Below are 19,402 nucleotides of genomic sequence, written 5' to 3' on the forward strand. Positions count from 1 at the left end.
CCCAGCCCTCACATCCACAAAATTATTAACTTTATTCTGGGGGAGAGAAATGAAAGTTTATATAAATTCATTTCACATTTTAAGAGGTCTGCAGTATTGCAAAGTTGTGATTGAAAGGTTATGTTGGAGGAGGGGGGCGATGACAACTTCCTCATTGGCTCAAGGGGGCGATTCGTTCAAAAAGGTTAAGAACCACTGGACTAGATGACCTCCAAGGTCCCTTCCAACTTTATTATTATTATTAATTATTTTTTATTATTATTATTATTATTATTATTATTATTATTATTATATAATATTTGAATGAAATAATACACTTTTTCATTTGAAAACAGTTAATATGATTATCCTCCATGATTTGTCCTGCCCTATCAGCCCACCCTCTATTTGGGGGAGTGCAATCCCTTATCACCCCCCAAATAACAAGCAGGACCCTTGGCTTGAAAAAACGGGGAATCCCCTGCCGTAAACTATAGTGAACCATCTCATTGGTTCAATGAACAGATCTCAGAACAGGGTAATGTACAAAGCTCAGCTCAAAAATCAACATATTTTTTTTTAAGATTCAGCAAGCCCAGGTTTCTGCAGAAAAATCAACAGAGAGGACACGAAACAGAAAACCAATACTGCAAAAAAAATATGTTTTACTTGGAACAAAGAGATCGTGTCTTAAACGCAACATTGAGCTCGACTGAGTCTAATAATATTAATAAATCTTTCTGTTTTATTGCTAGTTCAAAAATAAAGAGCAAAGCCAGATTGCAGGTGCACAGTTTTTTCTAGACATTAATCCTTCTCAGTCTCTTCCATCAGTAAAGATTAAACTTAATCTGCTACAAGGGGAAAGGAAAGGAAAAAGAGAGAAAGGGAAAGAGAAAAAAAGAAAGGGAAAGAGAAAGAGAAGGGAAAGAGGTGTGGTGGAGGCGGCGGCGAGGCCTGGCGGGTGCCCAACGCGCGTCCTCGCTTCTTGCCCCAGCCGGAGCCGCGGCTGCTACGCCAGTCAACTCCCCGGAAAAGCCGGGGCGGAGGCTCTTCCTTCCGTCAGCTGACCGGAGCCAGCACCGAGCGGGGCGAAGACTCCCAGCCCGGCCGCCGCGCCCCTCTGCGCCTTCCTGCGTGCGCTTTTACGCAGCCACCGCGCTTTGCAAAGCAGCCGCTGCCCGGCCGGATCCTGCCGCGGGTGGAGGCGGCAACTGGACCCGGTGGGAGGCCGAGGAGCACCTGCTCGGAGCCGCTGCCCGGAGGGGACGCCTGCCCGTCTGAATGGCCAGTTAGGCGGTGTTTTGCTTCCTTCTCCGCCTCTGGGCCTTGACGGTGAGTGACCCGGGTCCGGCTTCTTGCAGCGACCTTTGCAAAGGGGGGCTTTTAAGAGCCAGAGGTCAGAAAAAGGCTTGCAAGGGGCTGCGCTCTCGGAGATGGCGCTCAATCCTGCCAGACTTGCGCCCTTGCCTGGTTCTCTCTTCTTTGAGTGCAGCTGGTCCTCGACTTACAACAGGATTGGTTTGTGGGATTGGCTGCCCCCCCCAAGATAGGGTGAGGTTGGATTTCTCCAGTTAGACCAGGGGTAGGCAACCTTGGCTCTTTTATGACTCGTGGACTTCAACTCCCAGAATTCCTGAGCCAGCCATGCTGAGGGGAAAGGGAGAATTTCTAAGCTGAGCCATGCTGGCTCAGGAATTCTGGGAGTTGAAGTCCATGAGCCATAAAAGAGCCAAGGTTCCCCACCCCCGAGTTAAACAGTATAGGTAGTCCTTGACTTACATCAGTTTCTTTTAGTGACCGGTCAAAGTTACAACGGCACTAAAAGTGGCTCAACGACCGTTGTTCACAGCTACGACCTTGGCAGCGTCCCCATGATCGTGTGATCGAAATTCAGACGCTTGGCAACCGGTTCGTATTTATGACCTTTGCTGTGTCTCAGGCTAATGTGATCCTCCTTTTGCGACCTTTTGAGCAGCAAAGTCAATGGGGGAAGCCAGATTCACTTAGCAACCAGATTCCTAGCTTATCAACGGCAGTGATTCACTTAACAACGGTGGTGAAAGAAGCCGTAAAATGGGGCAAAACTCACTTAACAGATGTCTCGCTTAATAACAAAGTTTGGGCTCAGTTGTCGTAAGTCGAGGACTACCTAGATTCAGTCACAGCAGCGGCCTTTCCTGGCCCTGCTGCAAGATAGAGATCGATACCCACTTACCCGAATAACAGAGTTAGAAGGGACCTTGGAGGTCTTCTAGTCCAACCCCCTGCTCAGGCAGGAGACCCTAGACCAGGGGTCTTCAAACGTGGCCCTTTTATGACTTGTGGACTTCAACTCCCAGAATTCCTCAGCCAGAGACGCTGGCTGAGGAATTCTGGGAGTTGAAGTCCACAAGTCATAAAAGGGCCAAGTTTGAAGGCCCCTGTCCTAGACCATTCCAGACAAATGGCTGTCCAGTCTCCTCTTAAAAGCCTCCAGTGATGGACACCCACAACCTCTGGAGGCAACATTTGGAGCATGGCTTTAGGGCCCTTCCTGACATGAGAGCAGCTTTTATCTAAGCAGGAAAAAAAATGGATTCTTATCGCTTTGGGAGAAATGACTGTTTCACCCCACCCCACCCAGGCAAATACTGGCCTCACCGGTTTGCCTGCATGACCGCTCAGAGCTGGATCACCCCAAATCATGAAAAAATCACCAACTTTCCTGTAAGTAGGAAGAGGTACCCGTGGAAATGTTTTCAAGCCGTCATTCTGCTCATCTGACTTTCCAGTTTGCAATTTGAGAGGCCTGGAGATTAAGCTCAGGAACAGAGCGTTACCAAATGGAATGAAATTCTTGGATAATCTCATTAGATTATTGCAGTTCTTCAGCTAGATCAGTGTTTTTGGGACTTGGCAACTTTTAAGAGGTGTGGACTTTTAATTCCTAGATTTCCCCTGCCATCGTGCTGCTGGGGAATTCTGGGAGTTGAAGTCCACGCCCTCTTAAAGTTGCCAAGTTTGAAAAACACTGTTGTGTAGAGAAAGGTGAAGACTTTAAAAAGGGTGGTCAGTCCTAGACAAAACTGTAAATCTGCACGAAAACTTTGCTAATACACCGAAATGCCGGGAAAGAGAAGAATATCCAACGTTTTAGTCTACTGAGAAACTTGTTTTTAATAATGAGCCCAAAATTTCTTATCCAGCTTTCCTCAAAAAATAGGATGGCATCTGCATTTCCATCAGTAGTTACATTGAATGTTATTTTCCTTTTGTTTGCAGTTAGCAAAATAGTTGAGTTGTTTATTACTAATTTGGTTACACATTTGAGTTTTTGATACTTTTTTTTAAATTTAGATTCATATTCCTATGTAAGTAGTTGCTCTTTCTGGATTTGTTTGGTTTTTTTTGTAGGAAATAGCATAGAAGGCTCATATTATTGGAGATTTTATCTTGAAGAAAAGTTACTATTTCAGGCCTTTGAAAATAATTTGGGGGAATATTAAGGCCCTTTAGAATGAGAGGGGAAATACTGAGTTAAAGACACTACAGTCTGTTTTAATTTTGCTCCGGGAATCATGTTTTATCAAATGAAAAGCTTTTCTTTTTTTTTTAGGAAACTACAAAGTGTACTGTATATTAATAGAAACTCTAAAAGGCTTAGAGACATTAATTCCTTTAATAGGCTTACTATAATGAACATGGAATATGAGTGCTTTGATAATGGCTAGTTATAGTGACAGTGAACAGGAAAACATTTAATTTCTTGTTGCTATCCATACGTTATAACAGGTTTTGATCACGAAGGGCATTTAATGATTTTGATTATCAATACAGCTAATTCTAGTATCATCCTGATTAATTAGTTTCCACAAAGAATAATCCTGAAATAGGTGTTTTTCTAAGCTTTTTAAGTTGAATTATAACTAATGGTTGCAGAAGAGTTTAATGTTAAGAATTTCCCGTTAAACAGAAACACCCCTTTTAAAAAAATCTTATTTACAAAATTGGGATATATTCAAAGCATATATTCTGGAACCTGATATATATTTTATGTTAGGCTGAAAAAAAAGAAATAATAAAGACATGTTCCAGTATTTTGTATGGAGGTTTAAAACTAACCACACTAATTTTAGATGGTGTTGGAATACTTCATTAAAAAGACACACACACACATACACACAGAGGCAGACACCAATAAACTTGATAAATCAAATAAATAATTCTGTGAAATATATTAACAAAACCTGTTTTTAACACAAACTCCATTAAACTTTTAACTGTTGGGACTCTTGTAAGGTGTATGTTTGCTACAGTTAAAAAGAAACCTGTAAATTTTAGTTTTATACATTTGGAAAAGACAGTAAATCTGCTGTTTTATGTCAGAAATTGTGTGGAGGAATCTTATAAAGCATGTATGGAAGGCTAAGGGGAAAATGGAGCAATTATATTATGAACACTGTTAGTACTTTTTTTTTAATGCACAGAAAAAAAATTGTCAGCTTGGTATGAAAACTGGAAATCTCCTAGGCGCCTGACTGAAGCAATTAAAACATCTGAATCTTATCTCTGGAATTCAGGCCAAAAGCAGTCCTACATTGTTATACATTGTCATTCCTGCCTGAGCAGGGGGTTGGACTAGATGACCTCCAAGGTCCTTTCCAACTTTATTTTTTAGATGATGATGATGATGCAGGGGGTTGGACTAGATGACCTCCAAGGTCCTTTCCAACTTTATTTTTTAGATGATGATGATGATGATGATATTATTTTATTTATATATATATATATATATATATATATATATATATATATATATATATATATATATATATATATATATATATATATATGAGTCTTTGGTCATTCGGGTTTTCTCCCGTGTAAGATTAGAAGTATCATAGCGACGTTTCGATGAAATCACATTCATCATCATCAGGCTTGTGCTTTTAGCTTTGTGCTTCTCAGAGTAATANCAAACCCCACTGGCAGTTAAAAGGAAGAAACAGCTGCGATCACACACACTACTCCCAGAAGCACGAAGCTGAAGACACCAGCCTGAAGATGACGAATGTGACTTCGTCGAAACGTCGCCAAGACACTTCTAATTCTATGCGGGAGAAAACCCGAATAACTAAAGACCTACATACAAACACCCGCGAAAACCTCAGAAAATATATAGATATAGATATAGATATAGATATAGATATATATAGATATATATATACATACACATACAGAGACAGAGTCTATTACTGAGCAGGTTTTTATTTTTATTTTTTATGCTCAAATACTGTATATAAATCAGATTGAACTGCAAACTGAATAACAGATTTTGGGAAAGAAAATTCTCAGGTATAATACATAAAATCAATTTGACATAACTGTAGCTAGTAACAAGAAATTAACAGATCTATAAAATTAGGGAAAGTTCCTGCGCTACATTTCCCATTGAATGTAAAAACCTTATGGATTTATTAGCATTTTTACTATCAGAAGTTATTTAATCTTACTAAAAATTCCTTTTTCATTCTATGAGGCTTACATTACCAGATCAAAACCAGAGGAAAATCCAGAGAAAGCGTTACAAATCAATATTGTTGCTTAATGTGGATGCAAACTATGATCAATGACTGTTATTACGAAATGTATTCTAGCTATAGTTTATTCAACTCATCTGAATATCAGAGAGATATCTGATTATATTTAGTGATTTGCTGTTTTGGAAATAGCTGCACATAACTTAGATTGGTCAGGGGAAGTACTTGTATAATTTTGGTGACCTCAGACGCTTAGCAGATTAAACTATAGTTAGAACTTTTATGGCAAATTCTGTCACTTAAGTTAGATCGGAAGCATTCAAAAAGCAATATTTTTTTAAAAAAATGAGAAGGGTTAAAATTGGATAGTCTGGATCAGTTATTCAAACCTGGCAGTTTTAAGACATGTAAACTTCAACTGGAGAATTCTTAAAATTGCCAAGTTTGAGAAATTGGACTAGACCAGGGGTCTTCAAACTTGGCCCTTTTATGACTTGTGGACTTCAACTCCCAGAATTCCTCAGCCAGGCACGCTGCCTGAGGAATTCTGGGAGCTGAAGTCCACAAGTCATAAAAGGGCCAAGTTTGAAGACCCCTGGTTCTAGTCTAGACTATCCAGTTTTTTGTTATTGTTAGTTGCGAAGTCGTGTCCGACCCATCACAACCCCATGGACAACGTTCCTCCAGGCCTTCCTGTCCTCTACCATCTTCTGGAGTCCATTTAAGCTCATGCCTATTGCTTCAGTGACTCCATCCAGCCCCCTCATTCTCTGTCGTCCCCTTTAACCCCGCTTTAAAAAAAAATCCCAGTGGGGAATTTTCCCAGTGGAGAATTCTGGGAGCTGTAGTCCACAAGTCTTCAAATTGACAAATTTGAAAAGCTTTCCTCACCATATTAAGATGTTTTATTTTTGATTTTGAATTTGATTTTTTTTCTTTTCTTTCTCTCCATTCCTTTTTTTTTTAATTGAAGCTACAGGAGCAATGTCCAAGAAGCCTTTAAACATCCCTGTGGTAAATGGGCAGCCACAGAAGACGGAAGTGGAAAATGGACACCCCAATTTGATGCCACCCACTCTTAGCACCTCTAGCGTGGAGGAGATGGTCCAGCAAATGAAAGAACTCATAACGGAGAACAATGAGCTTAAAGGTGAACATTAAATATCAAACATGGCCAACAGTTCCTTCTCAAATCTGCCTCTGGGTCTTTTCACCCTGTAGTAAAAATTACTAACATACACATAGGCTTAAGATACCCTGGACTTATGTGAGTTTAGGTCCTCTGATTTTGGGGGGGTATAGGCAAATAGACAATTCAGATTAAAGTTCTCTTTAATTGTTTTCTATTTAATTCAATTGTATTTTATTTAATTTTAATTCTAATTCCGTTTAATGTAATCCATCCAGTAGGAGGGATGTGTCCACAAGACTCGCAACAGTTAGGCGGGACTGGAGAGAAAATTGTTTCTTAGCAAATCAAGCAAAATATGAGAACAAAATAAGACTTCTTTTGTTATCTATGATGTTGCCTATCCATCTGTGTTTTGCATATTTCTGATCATTCCAGGCCAGATTTTAGAATATGCACAACGGTTTTTGCATATCTGCATTTGGGAGTCGGTTTTTTTTCGTTATTTTATCCATGCATAAAATGAAAGATGGATTTCTTTGTGCGCATGCATTTTTTTCTTCCCCGTTACGTTAGATGAGGAGTGGATGGAAACTAATGAAGGAGAGAAGCAACCTAGAAATAAGGAGAAATGTCCTGGCAGTGAGAACAATTAATCAGTGGAAGAACTTGTCCCTTGTCTGAAATGGTATAGGGCAGGGGTAGGCAACCTTGGCTCTTTTATGACTCGTGGACTTCAACTCCCAGAATTCCTGAGCCAGCATGGCTCAGCTTGGAAACTCTCCCTTTCCCCTCAGCATGGCTGGCTCAGGAATTCTGGGAGCTGAAGTCCACGAGTCATACAAGAGCCAAGGTTGCCTATCCCTGGTATAGGGTCTCCTGAAAAGAGGATTGGACTAGAAGACCTCCAAGGTCCCTTCCAACTCTGTTATTATGTTACCTGCGCAATATCCCCATCTATTTGTCTCTTCTCCTCAATTGGTCCAGCATATGATCATGAGGTTCCTCCTCTTTAGAAGAAGATGCTCAGTTGATGATGGAGGGAGGAGTAGCCCTTACTCTCTGCAGCTCCCACTGATTTCCCTGCACTGCCCACCATTTTTACCATCTTGATGGAAGGTCCTGTCCAATCACACCATGGGATGAAGTTGCTGCTCAACACACTTTCTGATTATATCAGACATGTTTGTTTAATACATATTAATTGATATAATAGAATAACAGAGTTGGAAGAGACCTTGAAGGTCTTCTAGTCCAACCTCCTGCTCCAGCAGGAGACCCTATCTATGCCATTCCAGACAAATGGCTGTCCAGTCTCTTCTTGAAAGCCTCCAGTGATGGAGCATCCACAACTTTTGGAGGCAAGCTGTTCAACTGGTTAATTGATTTCACTGTTAGGAAGTTTCTCCTTAATTATAGGTTGCTTCTCACCTTGATTAGTTTCCATCCGTTGCTTCTTGTCTTACCTTCTAGTGCAGGCATGTCAAACACGCGACATCACATGACGTCGCATGACGTATCGGAGCTTTTTCTCTATTGCCGGCAATGGGGTGGGCGCAGTTTTGGGATGATGCGTCCGGCCCGCGGGCCGGCAGTTTGACACCCCTGTTCTAGTGTTTTGGAGAATAAGTTGACTCCCTCTTCTCTGTGACATCCCTTCAAATGTGGGAACATCAGAGATTTCAGATATACCAGAGTCCCAACTTCAAAAATATTATTCCCCCACCTGATTCTTCTTGAGAACTTTAGTTGATGAGCCACGGAGAACTTAAGGAACGATTTCCGGAGAAGTTTGGATGACAGACTCATGCTGATCTCATCTTGTAGGATCCATGCTTTCCTTCCTTTTCTCACCACGTCAAACCCTATCAGTAGATTGCAGCATTGGTAGATTGGTTAAGGCTCTCCTCAAAAGTATTTCTTGCAATATTGGGTAGATGGTCAATGCCTTCCCCCATTTGCCCAAAGTATTTCCTTGAACCCACACTCTGTGTTTTTAAGGAACGATTTATGCTGACACCTAACACGGTATTTCTTGGGGTCAACTAGAAGCCATGAGGCAGCGGAATCAGGCCATGAAGGACCGCTTTGAGGAGCTGTCCGCTTGGAAGGAGAAGTTGAAAGAAGAGCGGGAATTTTACGAATCGAAATTCAAAGATGCCCGGCAGTGTTTGGCAGCCAAGTGTCTGGAGAATGAAAGTCTCCACCAGAAACTCCAAAGCCTGGGAGAAAAAGAAGGAAGGATCAACCAGGTAAGTGAAAAAAAAAATATTTTGACTCGTCTGGGCCTGAGAAGGAAGAGGGAGGACTCCCCAAACTGAGGTAGCTAGAAGAACTGTTTGCAGGTAGTCCTCGACTTACGACCACAATCGAGCCCAACGTTTATGTTGTTAAGCGAGAATTCGTTAAGGGACTTTTGCCCCATTTTACGACAGTCGTGAAGTGAATCGCTGCAGTTGATAAGTTAGTCAGACAGTTGTTAAGTGAATCTGGCTTCCCCATTCCCCAAAAGGGATCGCCTGAATCCAGGACGCTGTGACCGTCATAAATATGAGTCAGTTGCCAAGCATCTGCATATAAATCGCATTGACTCTGGGGATGCTGCAACGGTCATAAGTACGAGCAGTTGCCAAGCGTCTGAATTTTGATCACGTGATCATAGGGATGCTCCAAAGGTCGTAAATGTGAAAAACGGTCGTAATGTCACATTTTTCAGTGCTGTTGTAACTTTGAATGGTCACTAAATGAACTGTTGTAAGTTGAGGACTACATAATAATAAGAAGAACAATAACAACAACAACAATAATAATAATAATAACAATAATAAAGTTGGAAGGGACCTTGGAGGTCATCCAGTTCAACCCCCTGCTCAGGCAGGAAACCCTCTACCATTTCAGACAAATGGCTGTCCAGTCTCCTCTTAAAAACTTCCAGTGTTGGAGCACCCACAACTTCTGCAGGCAGGTTGTTCCACTGATTAATTGTTCTAACTGTCAGGAAATTTCTCCTTAGTTCTAGGTTGCTTCTCTCCTTGATTAGTTTCCATCCATTGCTTCTTGTCCTGCCTTCAGGCACTTTGGAAAATAGCTTGACTCCTTCTTCTTTGGGGCAGCCCCTGAGATATTGGAACGCTGCTTTATGAAAGAATAGGTGTCACAGATGATAAAGATCCATTTGTCATAGGATCGCTAAAGACTCCGGCTAATTAAATTTAGTGAGACGTATTTGTACATACAGATAGTAGTTCTCGGCTTATGACGCTTAGTGACCATTGGAAGTTACAATCGACCCCACAAGATGGTATTTATGACCCAGTTCCAGAATTTTGACAGTGGTGCACACACAAGCACACACACACACACACACAGCCCTGTGGTCACATGATTGCACATTTCTGTTGCTAAGTGAGACAGTTGTTCAGTGAGTTTTGCCCCATTTTACAACCTTTCTTGTCACACTTGTTTAGTGAATCACTGCAATTGTTAAGGTCAGCAACACGGTTGTTAAGTGAATCCGGCTTCCCCATGGACGTCGCTTTTCAGACAGTCGCAAAAGGGGATCACCTGACCATGAACAATTGTGTGAAAAAAGGTCATAGGTCACTTTTGGCATCTTTGAACGGTCACTAAATGAACCGCTGTAAGTCGAGGACTAACTGTGGTGGAATATCCCCATGGTGTGGAGCCCGCCACCCTGTAGCTTCTGCTGGAAAGATGTTTTCCAAAAACTATTCAGAATCATGCTCAACGTCAAGAATTCAGTTACGCGAATGGAAAAAACGGTGGCTTTTTAGATTTGGATTGTTTCAATAACTAATTGAGTATTTTAAATTAGTAAGATGACTTTTTTCTATGATAACATAGATGTGATAAGACATGATAATTAATTGGATGAAATTTGAATCTTGTTTAATGAGCTGAAATGACTTAAGGCTCAACATTATTTTGTTATCTCAAAAGAGATTGATTGATTGATTGATTGATTGATTGATTATATATGCATAGGGTAGATTAATATCTTATTTTAATTAGGATACGTATTGTGTACTGGAAGAAGAAATAAATGAGACTTGTGATAAAATGAGGGATGTGAGAGATTAAGAATTAGAATATATCTGGAAGGGATACCTGAATGGATAACTTGTTGATTTAAAATTAAATTTGATTATGGTAATTGTAAATTCACAAAGTTTTAAAACAGGCTTAGCATTTATAGAAATTTAAATTAGAAATGGAATATTTTAAACGTATTATGCTATTTGAGGGAAATAGAGAGGGGACATTGAATGTATTGAGTCGAGTTATTTATATATGGTTTTATTTTTGAATGTTTGACTATCCCAACACCATGGTGTGTCCTGAGCACTTTGTCTTCAGAATTAAAAAAACAATAAAATGTGTTTAAAAAAAAAAAAGAAAAAAGAATTCAGTTATGCATCATGGCCTTTAGCATTCCTTTAACTACTTCAGCCAGTCCTTGACTTACAATAGTTCATTTAATGACCAAAGTTACAACAACATGAAAAAAAAGTGACATCACCATTTTTCACACAACCTTGGCAGCATGACCATGGTCACGTGATCTGTAGTTACAACGGATGCAATGTCCCGGGGTTGCGCGATCCCCTTTCGCGTCCTTCTGACAAGCCAAGTCAATGGAGGAAGCCAGATTCACTTAATAACCGTCTTACTGACTTAACAACGGCTTGATTCACTTAAGAACGGTGGCAAGGAAGGTCATAAAATGGAGCACAACTCGCTTAGCAGCTGTCTCGCTCAGCGAGAGAAATTTTGGGCTCCATTGTGGTCGTAAATCGAGGATGGCCTCTATTGAGTCAGGCTTAGGACGGTTCTGTGTTTGGCCTCGCTGTCCGGCAACGTGTTGGCTGCTCTTGAAGGGGACTCACCCTGGGTTTCTCCTCCTAGGAGAGCCCCGTTCCCAGGAAGGAGGCGGCCCAAGAAGTCGAGCAACTGAGGGCCCAGGTGGCGAAGCTGCAGGCCGAAAAGGCGGATCTGGTGGCCATCATTTCCGAGCTGCAGCTGAAGCTCAATGCGGCCGCAGCCGAGGACTCCTTTGTGGAGATCAGGATGCACGTAAGCCACGTCTCATTCTCTCCATGAACCCTTCTGTCGCTGGGTGGGATTTCCTTCGTCTTATATACAGGCAGTCCTCGACTTACAACTGTTCATTTAGTGGCCGAAGTTACGACAGCACTGAAAAAAGTGACTTACGGTTGTTTTTCACACTTACGACGGTTGCAGCATCCCTTTGATCACGTGATCAAAATTCGGACGCTCGGCAACTGACTCCTATTTATGACGGTTGCAGTGTCCCAGGGTCACAAGATCCCTTCTTGCAACCTCCGGACAAGCCAAATCAGTGGGGAAGCCAGATTCGCTTAACCGTCTGACTAACTTAACAGTTGCAGTGATTTGCTTAACAACGGTGGCGAGAAAGGTTGTAAAACGGGGCAAAAACTCACACAACAAATGTCTCACTTAGCAACATAAATTTTGGGGCTCCGTTGTGGTCGTAACGCGAGGACTGCCTGTAGACTCAGAGGTTGCAACCCTAGTTACTTAATCTTTGGAACGGATTTGTAAGTGGGCGAGTAGAGGCAAGGGAGAAAGAAGGAAGGCCTTAAAATTGCCGACCCCCCCAAGTGCTGGGTTTGGAGAGCGTTCGTTCATTGTTGTTTTGACAACCTGAGTGTGTTTCTTCGGAGGTGAAAAGCCAGCTGATAGATGTGACAAAGCCGTCTGTCATTTTCCGCAGGAGGGAGAACCGGAAGGGGCCCTGAAAGAACCTCAGCAGGTGGATGTCAAAAGAATAAACGAGAGCGCGGCTCTGTACGTGTGAGTAGATTTTTTTCGGGATTCTTTGAGCATCTGCGTCTGAAAATGAGAACATTCTAGATCAGGGATGGCGAACCTTTTAGAGACTGAGTGCACAAAAACCGCCCCTGCCTCCTCACCCGCCCCGCCACGCCGCGCCTCACCCCCCGCTCTGCCCCGCTCCCCCTCAAGGCCACCCACCGCCTCCACGGCCCACCGCAGTAGATCGCCCAGGCGGCCCAGCAGCGCCATGGCAGCCACACCCTCTGCCCATGCCCCGCAGTATCATCTGTGCGTGACGGGGAGCGAGGGCGGAGTCTTGTCCCCGCTGCCCAACTGCCATGTCCTTGGCTGCACTGCTCCGCGCAGACCACGTTTAGGGGCGACTCTCCTCCAGGGGGGCTTCTGGTGAGAAGGGGGCCATGGGGGGAGGTGGGGCTGGGGCAACAGCTCACGTGCCCACAGAGAGGGCTCTGAGTGCCGCCTCTGGCACATGTGCCATAGGTTCGCCACCACTGTTCTAGATAAAGAGGTAGTCCTGGACGTACGACCATAATGGAGCCCAAAATTTATGGGCTAAACCAGTGATGGCGAACCTTTTAGAGACCGAGTGCCCAAACTGCAACCCAAAACCCACTTATGCATCGTCGGGTGCCGGGTGGGTGTGGCCCATTGGGTGGGTGTGGCCTATTGGGTGGGCGTGGCCCATTGGGTGGGCATGGCTGCGGTGGTAACAGCAGACTGGGTGGGACTAAAAAGTTCAATCAATCAATTCCAACTTTGCAAGATCTTTTATTTTCCCCCGCGAGAAGTTGAAATTGACGGATTGATTGAACCTTTTTTTTGTTTTTTGCACACGGCGGCGGAGGCCTAAAGCGAAAAGGTTTTATAAAACCCAGCTGAAGGCCTAGGACTGGGGCGACGGCGCGCGTGCCCACAGAGAGGGCTCTGAGTGCCGCCTCTGGCACCCGTGCCGTAGGTTCGCCACCACTGGGCTAAACTCTGCCCGCTGCCAGCAGTTCGATCCTGACCTGCTCAAGGTTGACTCAGCCTTCTGTCCTTCCCAGGTCGGTAAAATGAGGACCCAGCTTGTTGGGGGACAAGATGATGACTCTGTAAACTGCTTAGAGAGGGCTGTAAGCGGTATATAAGTGCTAGTGCTGTTGAAAAAAACATCTGGAAGAGGCTGAAGACAGACACCTCCCTATTTCCCACGAGTATAAGAAGTGGAGGGAGGCACAGTTGCAAGCAACTTGCAAGATTCTGTTATTGATACTATTCGTTGTAAAAATGGTCTTAGCCTTCTGGTGGAGTTGATCTCCTGGTGTGGTATACCTGATGGGGGTAGACTTAGATTGAAATCTGAATTCAGTTATGAAGCTGCTGGTTGAGATCCATAACTGAATCAGGATTTCAACCTATGTCTTCCTTGACGTAGAACAGGGGTGGGGTACCTTGGCTCTTTTATGACTCATGGACTTCAACTCCCAGAATTCCTGAGCCAGCCATGCTGAGGGGACAGGGAGAGGTTTCCATGCTGAGCTATATTGGCTCAGGAATTCTGGGAGTTGAAGTCCATGAGTCATAAAAGAGCCAAGGTTGACTACCCCTGACCTAGAACAGACATGTCAAACACAAGGCCCGGGGGCCGGATGCGGCCCGCGAAGTGGTTTCATGTGGCCCGCGAAGCCATCCTGGAAACAGTGAGGGAACGGCCCCCGCTGCCTTGGCCCTAGCCCAGGCTAGCCGGGAGCCAATGTACAATTTTGTGGTGGCCATCTTGGCACTTGCCCCAGTGGACCATGCCTTGGCACTTGCCCCGTTCCTACCCCCTTCTGCCAGAGACCCACAGATCTGTCCCACTCCTGCCCAGGCCCCCACAGGCACCCTTGACGCGAACGATGTAGAACTGGCCACGCCCACCCAGTAGGCCACACCCACCCCATCCACGCCCACCCAGTAGGCTGCACCCACCCTGGCCACACACCCCGCCCCCCCGAGGGCAACCGCAATGCTGATGCAGCCCTCAGTGAAATTGAGTTTGACACCCCTGGCCTAGAATAAGGCAGTGTTCATGATTTCACCCCAATGTGTCTTTTCTATCTTCTTAAAGCCGGACTAAATCTATGGACGACGCCAAGAAATACTTGGAAAAAGAAGAATTAACCGTCAGCCAGCTTCTGCATTCTCTTAGAACCGAGACTCAGAAGAGGGAAGCCCTGGAAAATAAGATGCAGGAACTGAGGGATAAGTGCCAACAGTGTGTATTCTTCTCATTGCATCAAGCATCATGGCTAGACGGCTTCCAATTTTGTGCTTTCCCAGTAATCATTCTCTTGCTTCCGTGTGTAACTCTGTAGTATCTCCATCTCAGCATCCTTACCTCCCAAAAGTCTGATTTGGGGTTCTCCCATAGGTCAGCACCGGGGAAAAAATGGAGTTGCCTTGAGCTTCATTTCACCCTTTGCATTTGCATGAGAACAGAAATAAGGAGAGCAAGCCAGTTTTGGTGGGACAGATGGGAAGCATCTTAAGCTTGGAGGAAGTAGGTGGAATTCCACCAATGGTCAGCCAATCCATTGTGCATCTCCACAGGAAGTGTTGTGGATGGTTGTTGCAGCCTTTCCTGTAGAATAAGAGCCAAGCCATAGAGTTGACCCATTTTCAGTGGCTGGAAGGGCCTCGGCTTAATGGACATACTGTCTCAAGTAGTCCAGTTTTTACACATGGATAAAAATCTTTGTAAAAAAAGATGATAAAGTGCTCAGATCATGTCAGCATGGGGCACTGACTCCTGAGCGTCCCAAAAAACTTTTAATTAAGTGTGTTTTTAAGAACTTACATGACTAATCAAAGAAGACATTTATGATATGGCTGCCAGCAATTTAAGCTGCATCTTGCGTTAAACAGCTCATCCTGCCAATCTTTTTATTGTATTATTTTATTTTATTATTATTTTACTTTATTTTATTTTATTTTATTATTATTTTATTTTATTTTATTATTATTTTATTATTTTATTTCATTTTATTTTATTATTTTATTTTATTTTTTTATTTTATTTTATTTTATATTTTATTTTATTATTTTATTTTATTATTTTATTTTATTTTATTTTATTTTATTTTATTTTATTTATTTTATTTTATTTTATTTTATTTTATTTTATTTTATTTTATTTTATTTTATTTTATTTTATTTTATTTTATTCAAAAGGTTAAAATACAAAACCCAAAACAAAAATAAACAGAGACGAAACAAAACTCATCAAAAATATTGAAAAAAGGTGAATTGAAAAAAAAACCAAACAAAAAAACACTGGAAGTTTTTAAGAAGAGGCTGGACAGCCATTTGTCTGAAATGGTGTAGGGTTCCTGCCTGAGCAGGGGGTTGGACTCGATGACCTCCAAGGTCCCTTCCAACTTTATTATTATTATTATTGGTGGTGGTGGTGGTGAATATCTGCAGCTCAGGTGTCGGATGAGGGCGGAAGTTCATTCTCTGGGCTTGTGGGTTGATTTCCCAAAGTTTCATCCCCAGGCTAGGTAACATCTTCAGCAGAGTTTAGGAGATGTCAGTGTTCTTCTGTTTATAAGGGCTTCCGGTGTGGGTGTGTCGAGTGAGGGTCTTGCGATGGGTCAGGTGTGAGTCATCAGTGAGAGGCTGGTGAACATCACGTCAATTAAAAAGCAGGATCCACGAACATCGGCTGGCAGTCAAACGCCATGATCCCAAATCCTTAATCTCTACCCACCCTGACACCAAACAGCACCAGTTCTATTGGAGCAACACAAAAATCATCAGCCACGCTACCACCCGCCACGCCCGTGACTTCAAGGAAGCCTGGCGCTCCACAAGCAATTCCATCAACAGACACATTGACCTACAATCAGCCTACGAACCCCTCAGAATCCAAATCAACCACACAGCCAATCAGAGATGGCACTGACCTTTAACCAACCCACACATGCCCCACCTCTCACAGCAGTTCACCTCCCAATGACCCTGACCCAGTGTAACCTCCCCATCACAAGACCTGTCAAAGATTCTTACTGATGACTCACACATGACCCATCACTCGACACACCCACACCTGAAGCCCTTATAAGCAGAAGAATACCGACACTGACATCCCCTAACCCGGGGGTCGGCAACCTTAAACACTCAAAGAGCCATTTGGACCCGTTTCCCAGAGAAAAGCAAACACTGGGAGCCGCAAAAGTTGCACGCACGCACACGGGAGGGGGGGAGCTTGATTGAAGAGTTTAATTAAAAAGAAATAAAGGCTGCTGTGCATGAGTTCTCTCTCTCCCTCTCTCCCTCCTCCTCTTTGTCTCTCTCCCCCCCCCCTCTCTCTCTCCCTCTCTCTGATTTTATGCTCACCTGGCAAGCTGGCTTCATGCTGTCCTCCGACAAGCTGACACACATTCTTATTGGGTTGGCTCTCTCCTGCCCTTGGTCTGCCAGTCCTCTTCTCCCACTCTGTGTGTGTGTGAGAGAGAGAGAGACAGAGACAGAGAGAGAGACAGAGAGAGCAGCTTCCTGTTGCTTCCTGCTTCCTGCTGAGATGCAGCAAAGGGAGGAGCCCCGCCCAATAAGCTTGTCAGAGGACAGCGTGAGGCCACTCTCTTTTTTACACACACACAGAGGGGGGGGGAAGCGCAAATGCCTCTCTCTGTCTCTCTGCAAATGGCGGAGGCGGCTGGGAGCCGCAGGAGAAGGCTCAAAGAACCACATTTGGCTCCGGAGCCGCGGGTTGCCGACCCGTGGGCCCTAACCTCTGCTGAAGAAGTTAGCCTGGCAACGAAACATTCGGAAACCAATCCACAAGCTCGGAGAACGAACCTCCACCCTCATATATTATCCTCCCCTAGTTGAACACTGACAAATCTGTTGCACCCATAGCTTCTCCCCTTGCAAAGCAGGTCCAAAATGTATAAGCTTGTGCCTCTATTTGCACATCCTTCAAATCTTAAAAAAAAAAAAGATACGTGCTTGGATAACAGGTTCTAGATCACTGTTTTACCGGAACCCTTGCTTTCCACAGGCTGTTGAGTCTGAAAAAGAAAACAGATGAGAAAGGCACTCAAACAGAACAAGAAGCCAAGAAGAAAGAAGAGAGAAGTGAAAGTGTAAGTACTACTCCTTTACCAATAGAAGAAGATATTTGTAGCTGAGGGTTGAACTGTGGGGTCTTTGGTGTTCCCTGGGCTTGGTGGTTTCCCTGCAGACATTTCGTTACCCACCTAGGTAACATCATCAGTGCTAGAAGAGAAGGGAGGGAGGTTTACAAGAGGAAGAGGAGGTCTATGGGGGCCTTGGTGCTGTCTGAGTTGGTTGTTTTCTTGCAGGTGTTTCATTACCCAGCTAGGTAACATTATCAGTGCCAGAAGGGAGGAGGAGGAGGAGGAGGCCTGTGGCGCTCTCTGAGCTTGGAAGTTTTCTTGTAAACATTTCATTACTCAACTAGATGACCTTCTGAAGATGTTACCTAATTACCTTATCAAGATGTTATCTATTGGATAATAAAACGGTCTGCAAGAAATCAGCCAAGCTCAGAGAGCACCAAAGACTCCACTACTCGTTTATTCACACTCGGTACGCCAAACCCGGTCGGAATTTTGTCATTTCGTTCCTCTGAAACTCAAGAAAGTTACTTAAACGAACTTCTTTCCGTCGTTTGTGCCCGACCACGCTTTCATATAAAGTCTTATGCATTGCGTATCTCAGAATGTTTCATTATGGCATGCTTGCCTTCTTCGGTAAGAGTCAGTAGGCCAGGGGTAGACAACCTTGGCTCTTTTATGACTCGTGGACTTCAACTCCCAGAATTCCTGAGCCAGCCACGCTGAGGGGAAAGGGAGAGGTTTCCATGCTGAGCCATGCTGGCTCAGGAATTCAGGGAGTTGAAGTCCACGAGTCATAAAAGAGCCAAGGTTGCCTACCCCTGCAGTAGGCAGAGAGCAGAGAGTCTGGCTTAGCTACAGATGGGACCTCCCGTGTTCAGATGGCCAAATTTGTGTCAGTGTAGACACCAAACAAGGGAAGCAAGGGGAGATGGCATGGACAACTTGCAGGTTATAAATTTTGTCATCATTCTAGTTTGGACAACTCACTCAGCCAACAAATAAGAACTAGAAAAGGGGAAATTATTAATGTAATATTTAATAAAAGACATAGATTTATATAGAGCTAGCCCAGTACCGGGTCACGTTAATTGCAGAGATATTTCCGACCAGCAAGTCATTCTGTGGGCACTGTAAAAGATGGATAGTTGTTTGAATAGTGCCGCATCTACAGAATTCCTAGAATGCAGAAAATGAGGAGATCTGATACCTCCCATATTTGTTAGACCCAGAGGCCTCCATGAAAGGAATGGCTAGTGGTGAGGAACTGCCTTTAATGCAAACAGAGTTGAATTTCCTAGTCTTGCTGTTAACAGCAATGAGACGAATAGAGGAGAATATTTGTAGCTCAGGGTTGAAATTGGCCATCGACAGGCACACAGAGGTAAACAACGTCTACATACCACTCAAAAGAGACAATCAAAAAGTTAAAAGGCCACAGTGCCTCCCCACCAGCAATCAACATCCAGATGGGCAGAGATTAAGATCAAGGCAATCAGACCAGCAATCAAGTGAACAGTATCCCAATCAAGGAACTGCCAAACGAGCTAACTGTAAACAGCAAATGTAGGCAGTTCACACGAGCACAAAGATTTATTGCAAGCTTAAGGTCTTTACAAGAATCTGAACTATATGTTCAGTTTAAAGATGAAAGAGGAACAAAGGTGGTGGCTTACAAAAAAAAACTATATAAAATGTTTTACAGATGGCACTTAACACCTGTGAGGTTAGCATAAATGTTTAAAAATATGTCTAGCAATTGTTGGAAATGTAGACAAAAACCAGGCACATATTATCATCTTTGGTGGACA

General features: G+C 43.5%; 1 protein-coding gene across 1 annotated transcript in view; it reads left to right on the forward strand.

Annotated features, from left to right (window-relative positions):
- Positions 1-6,484: 6,484 nt before the first annotated feature.
- The window catches only part of OPTN (optineurin), a 28,662-nt gene continuing 15,744 nt past the window's right edge, over positions 6,485-19,402 (forward strand). Inside the window, exons 1-6 of the mRNA XM_029286312.1 lie at positions 6,485-6,651; positions 8,680-8,882; positions 11,557-11,724; positions 12,407-12,486; positions 14,579-14,716; positions 17,513-17,597. Coding sequence (XP_029142145.1) covers positions 6,486-6,651; positions 8,680-8,882; positions 11,557-11,724; positions 12,407-12,486; positions 14,579-14,716; positions 17,513-17,597 — 840 coding nt within the window. The 5' untranslated portion in view covers position 6,485. The remainder of the gene's footprint in view (positions 6,652-8,679; positions 8,883-11,556; positions 11,725-12,406; positions 12,487-14,578; positions 14,717-17,512; positions 17,598-19,402) is intronic.

The sequence above is a fragment of the Protobothrops mucrosquamatus genome, unplaced genomic scaffold (assembly GCF_001527695.2).
Source record: "Protobothrops mucrosquamatus isolate PMUCROS unplaced genomic scaffold, P.Mucros_1.0 scaffold3304, whole genome shotgun sequence".
Taxonomy (NCBI): Eukaryota; Metazoa; Chordata; class Lepidosauria; order Squamata; family Viperidae; genus Protobothrops; species Protobothrops mucrosquamatus.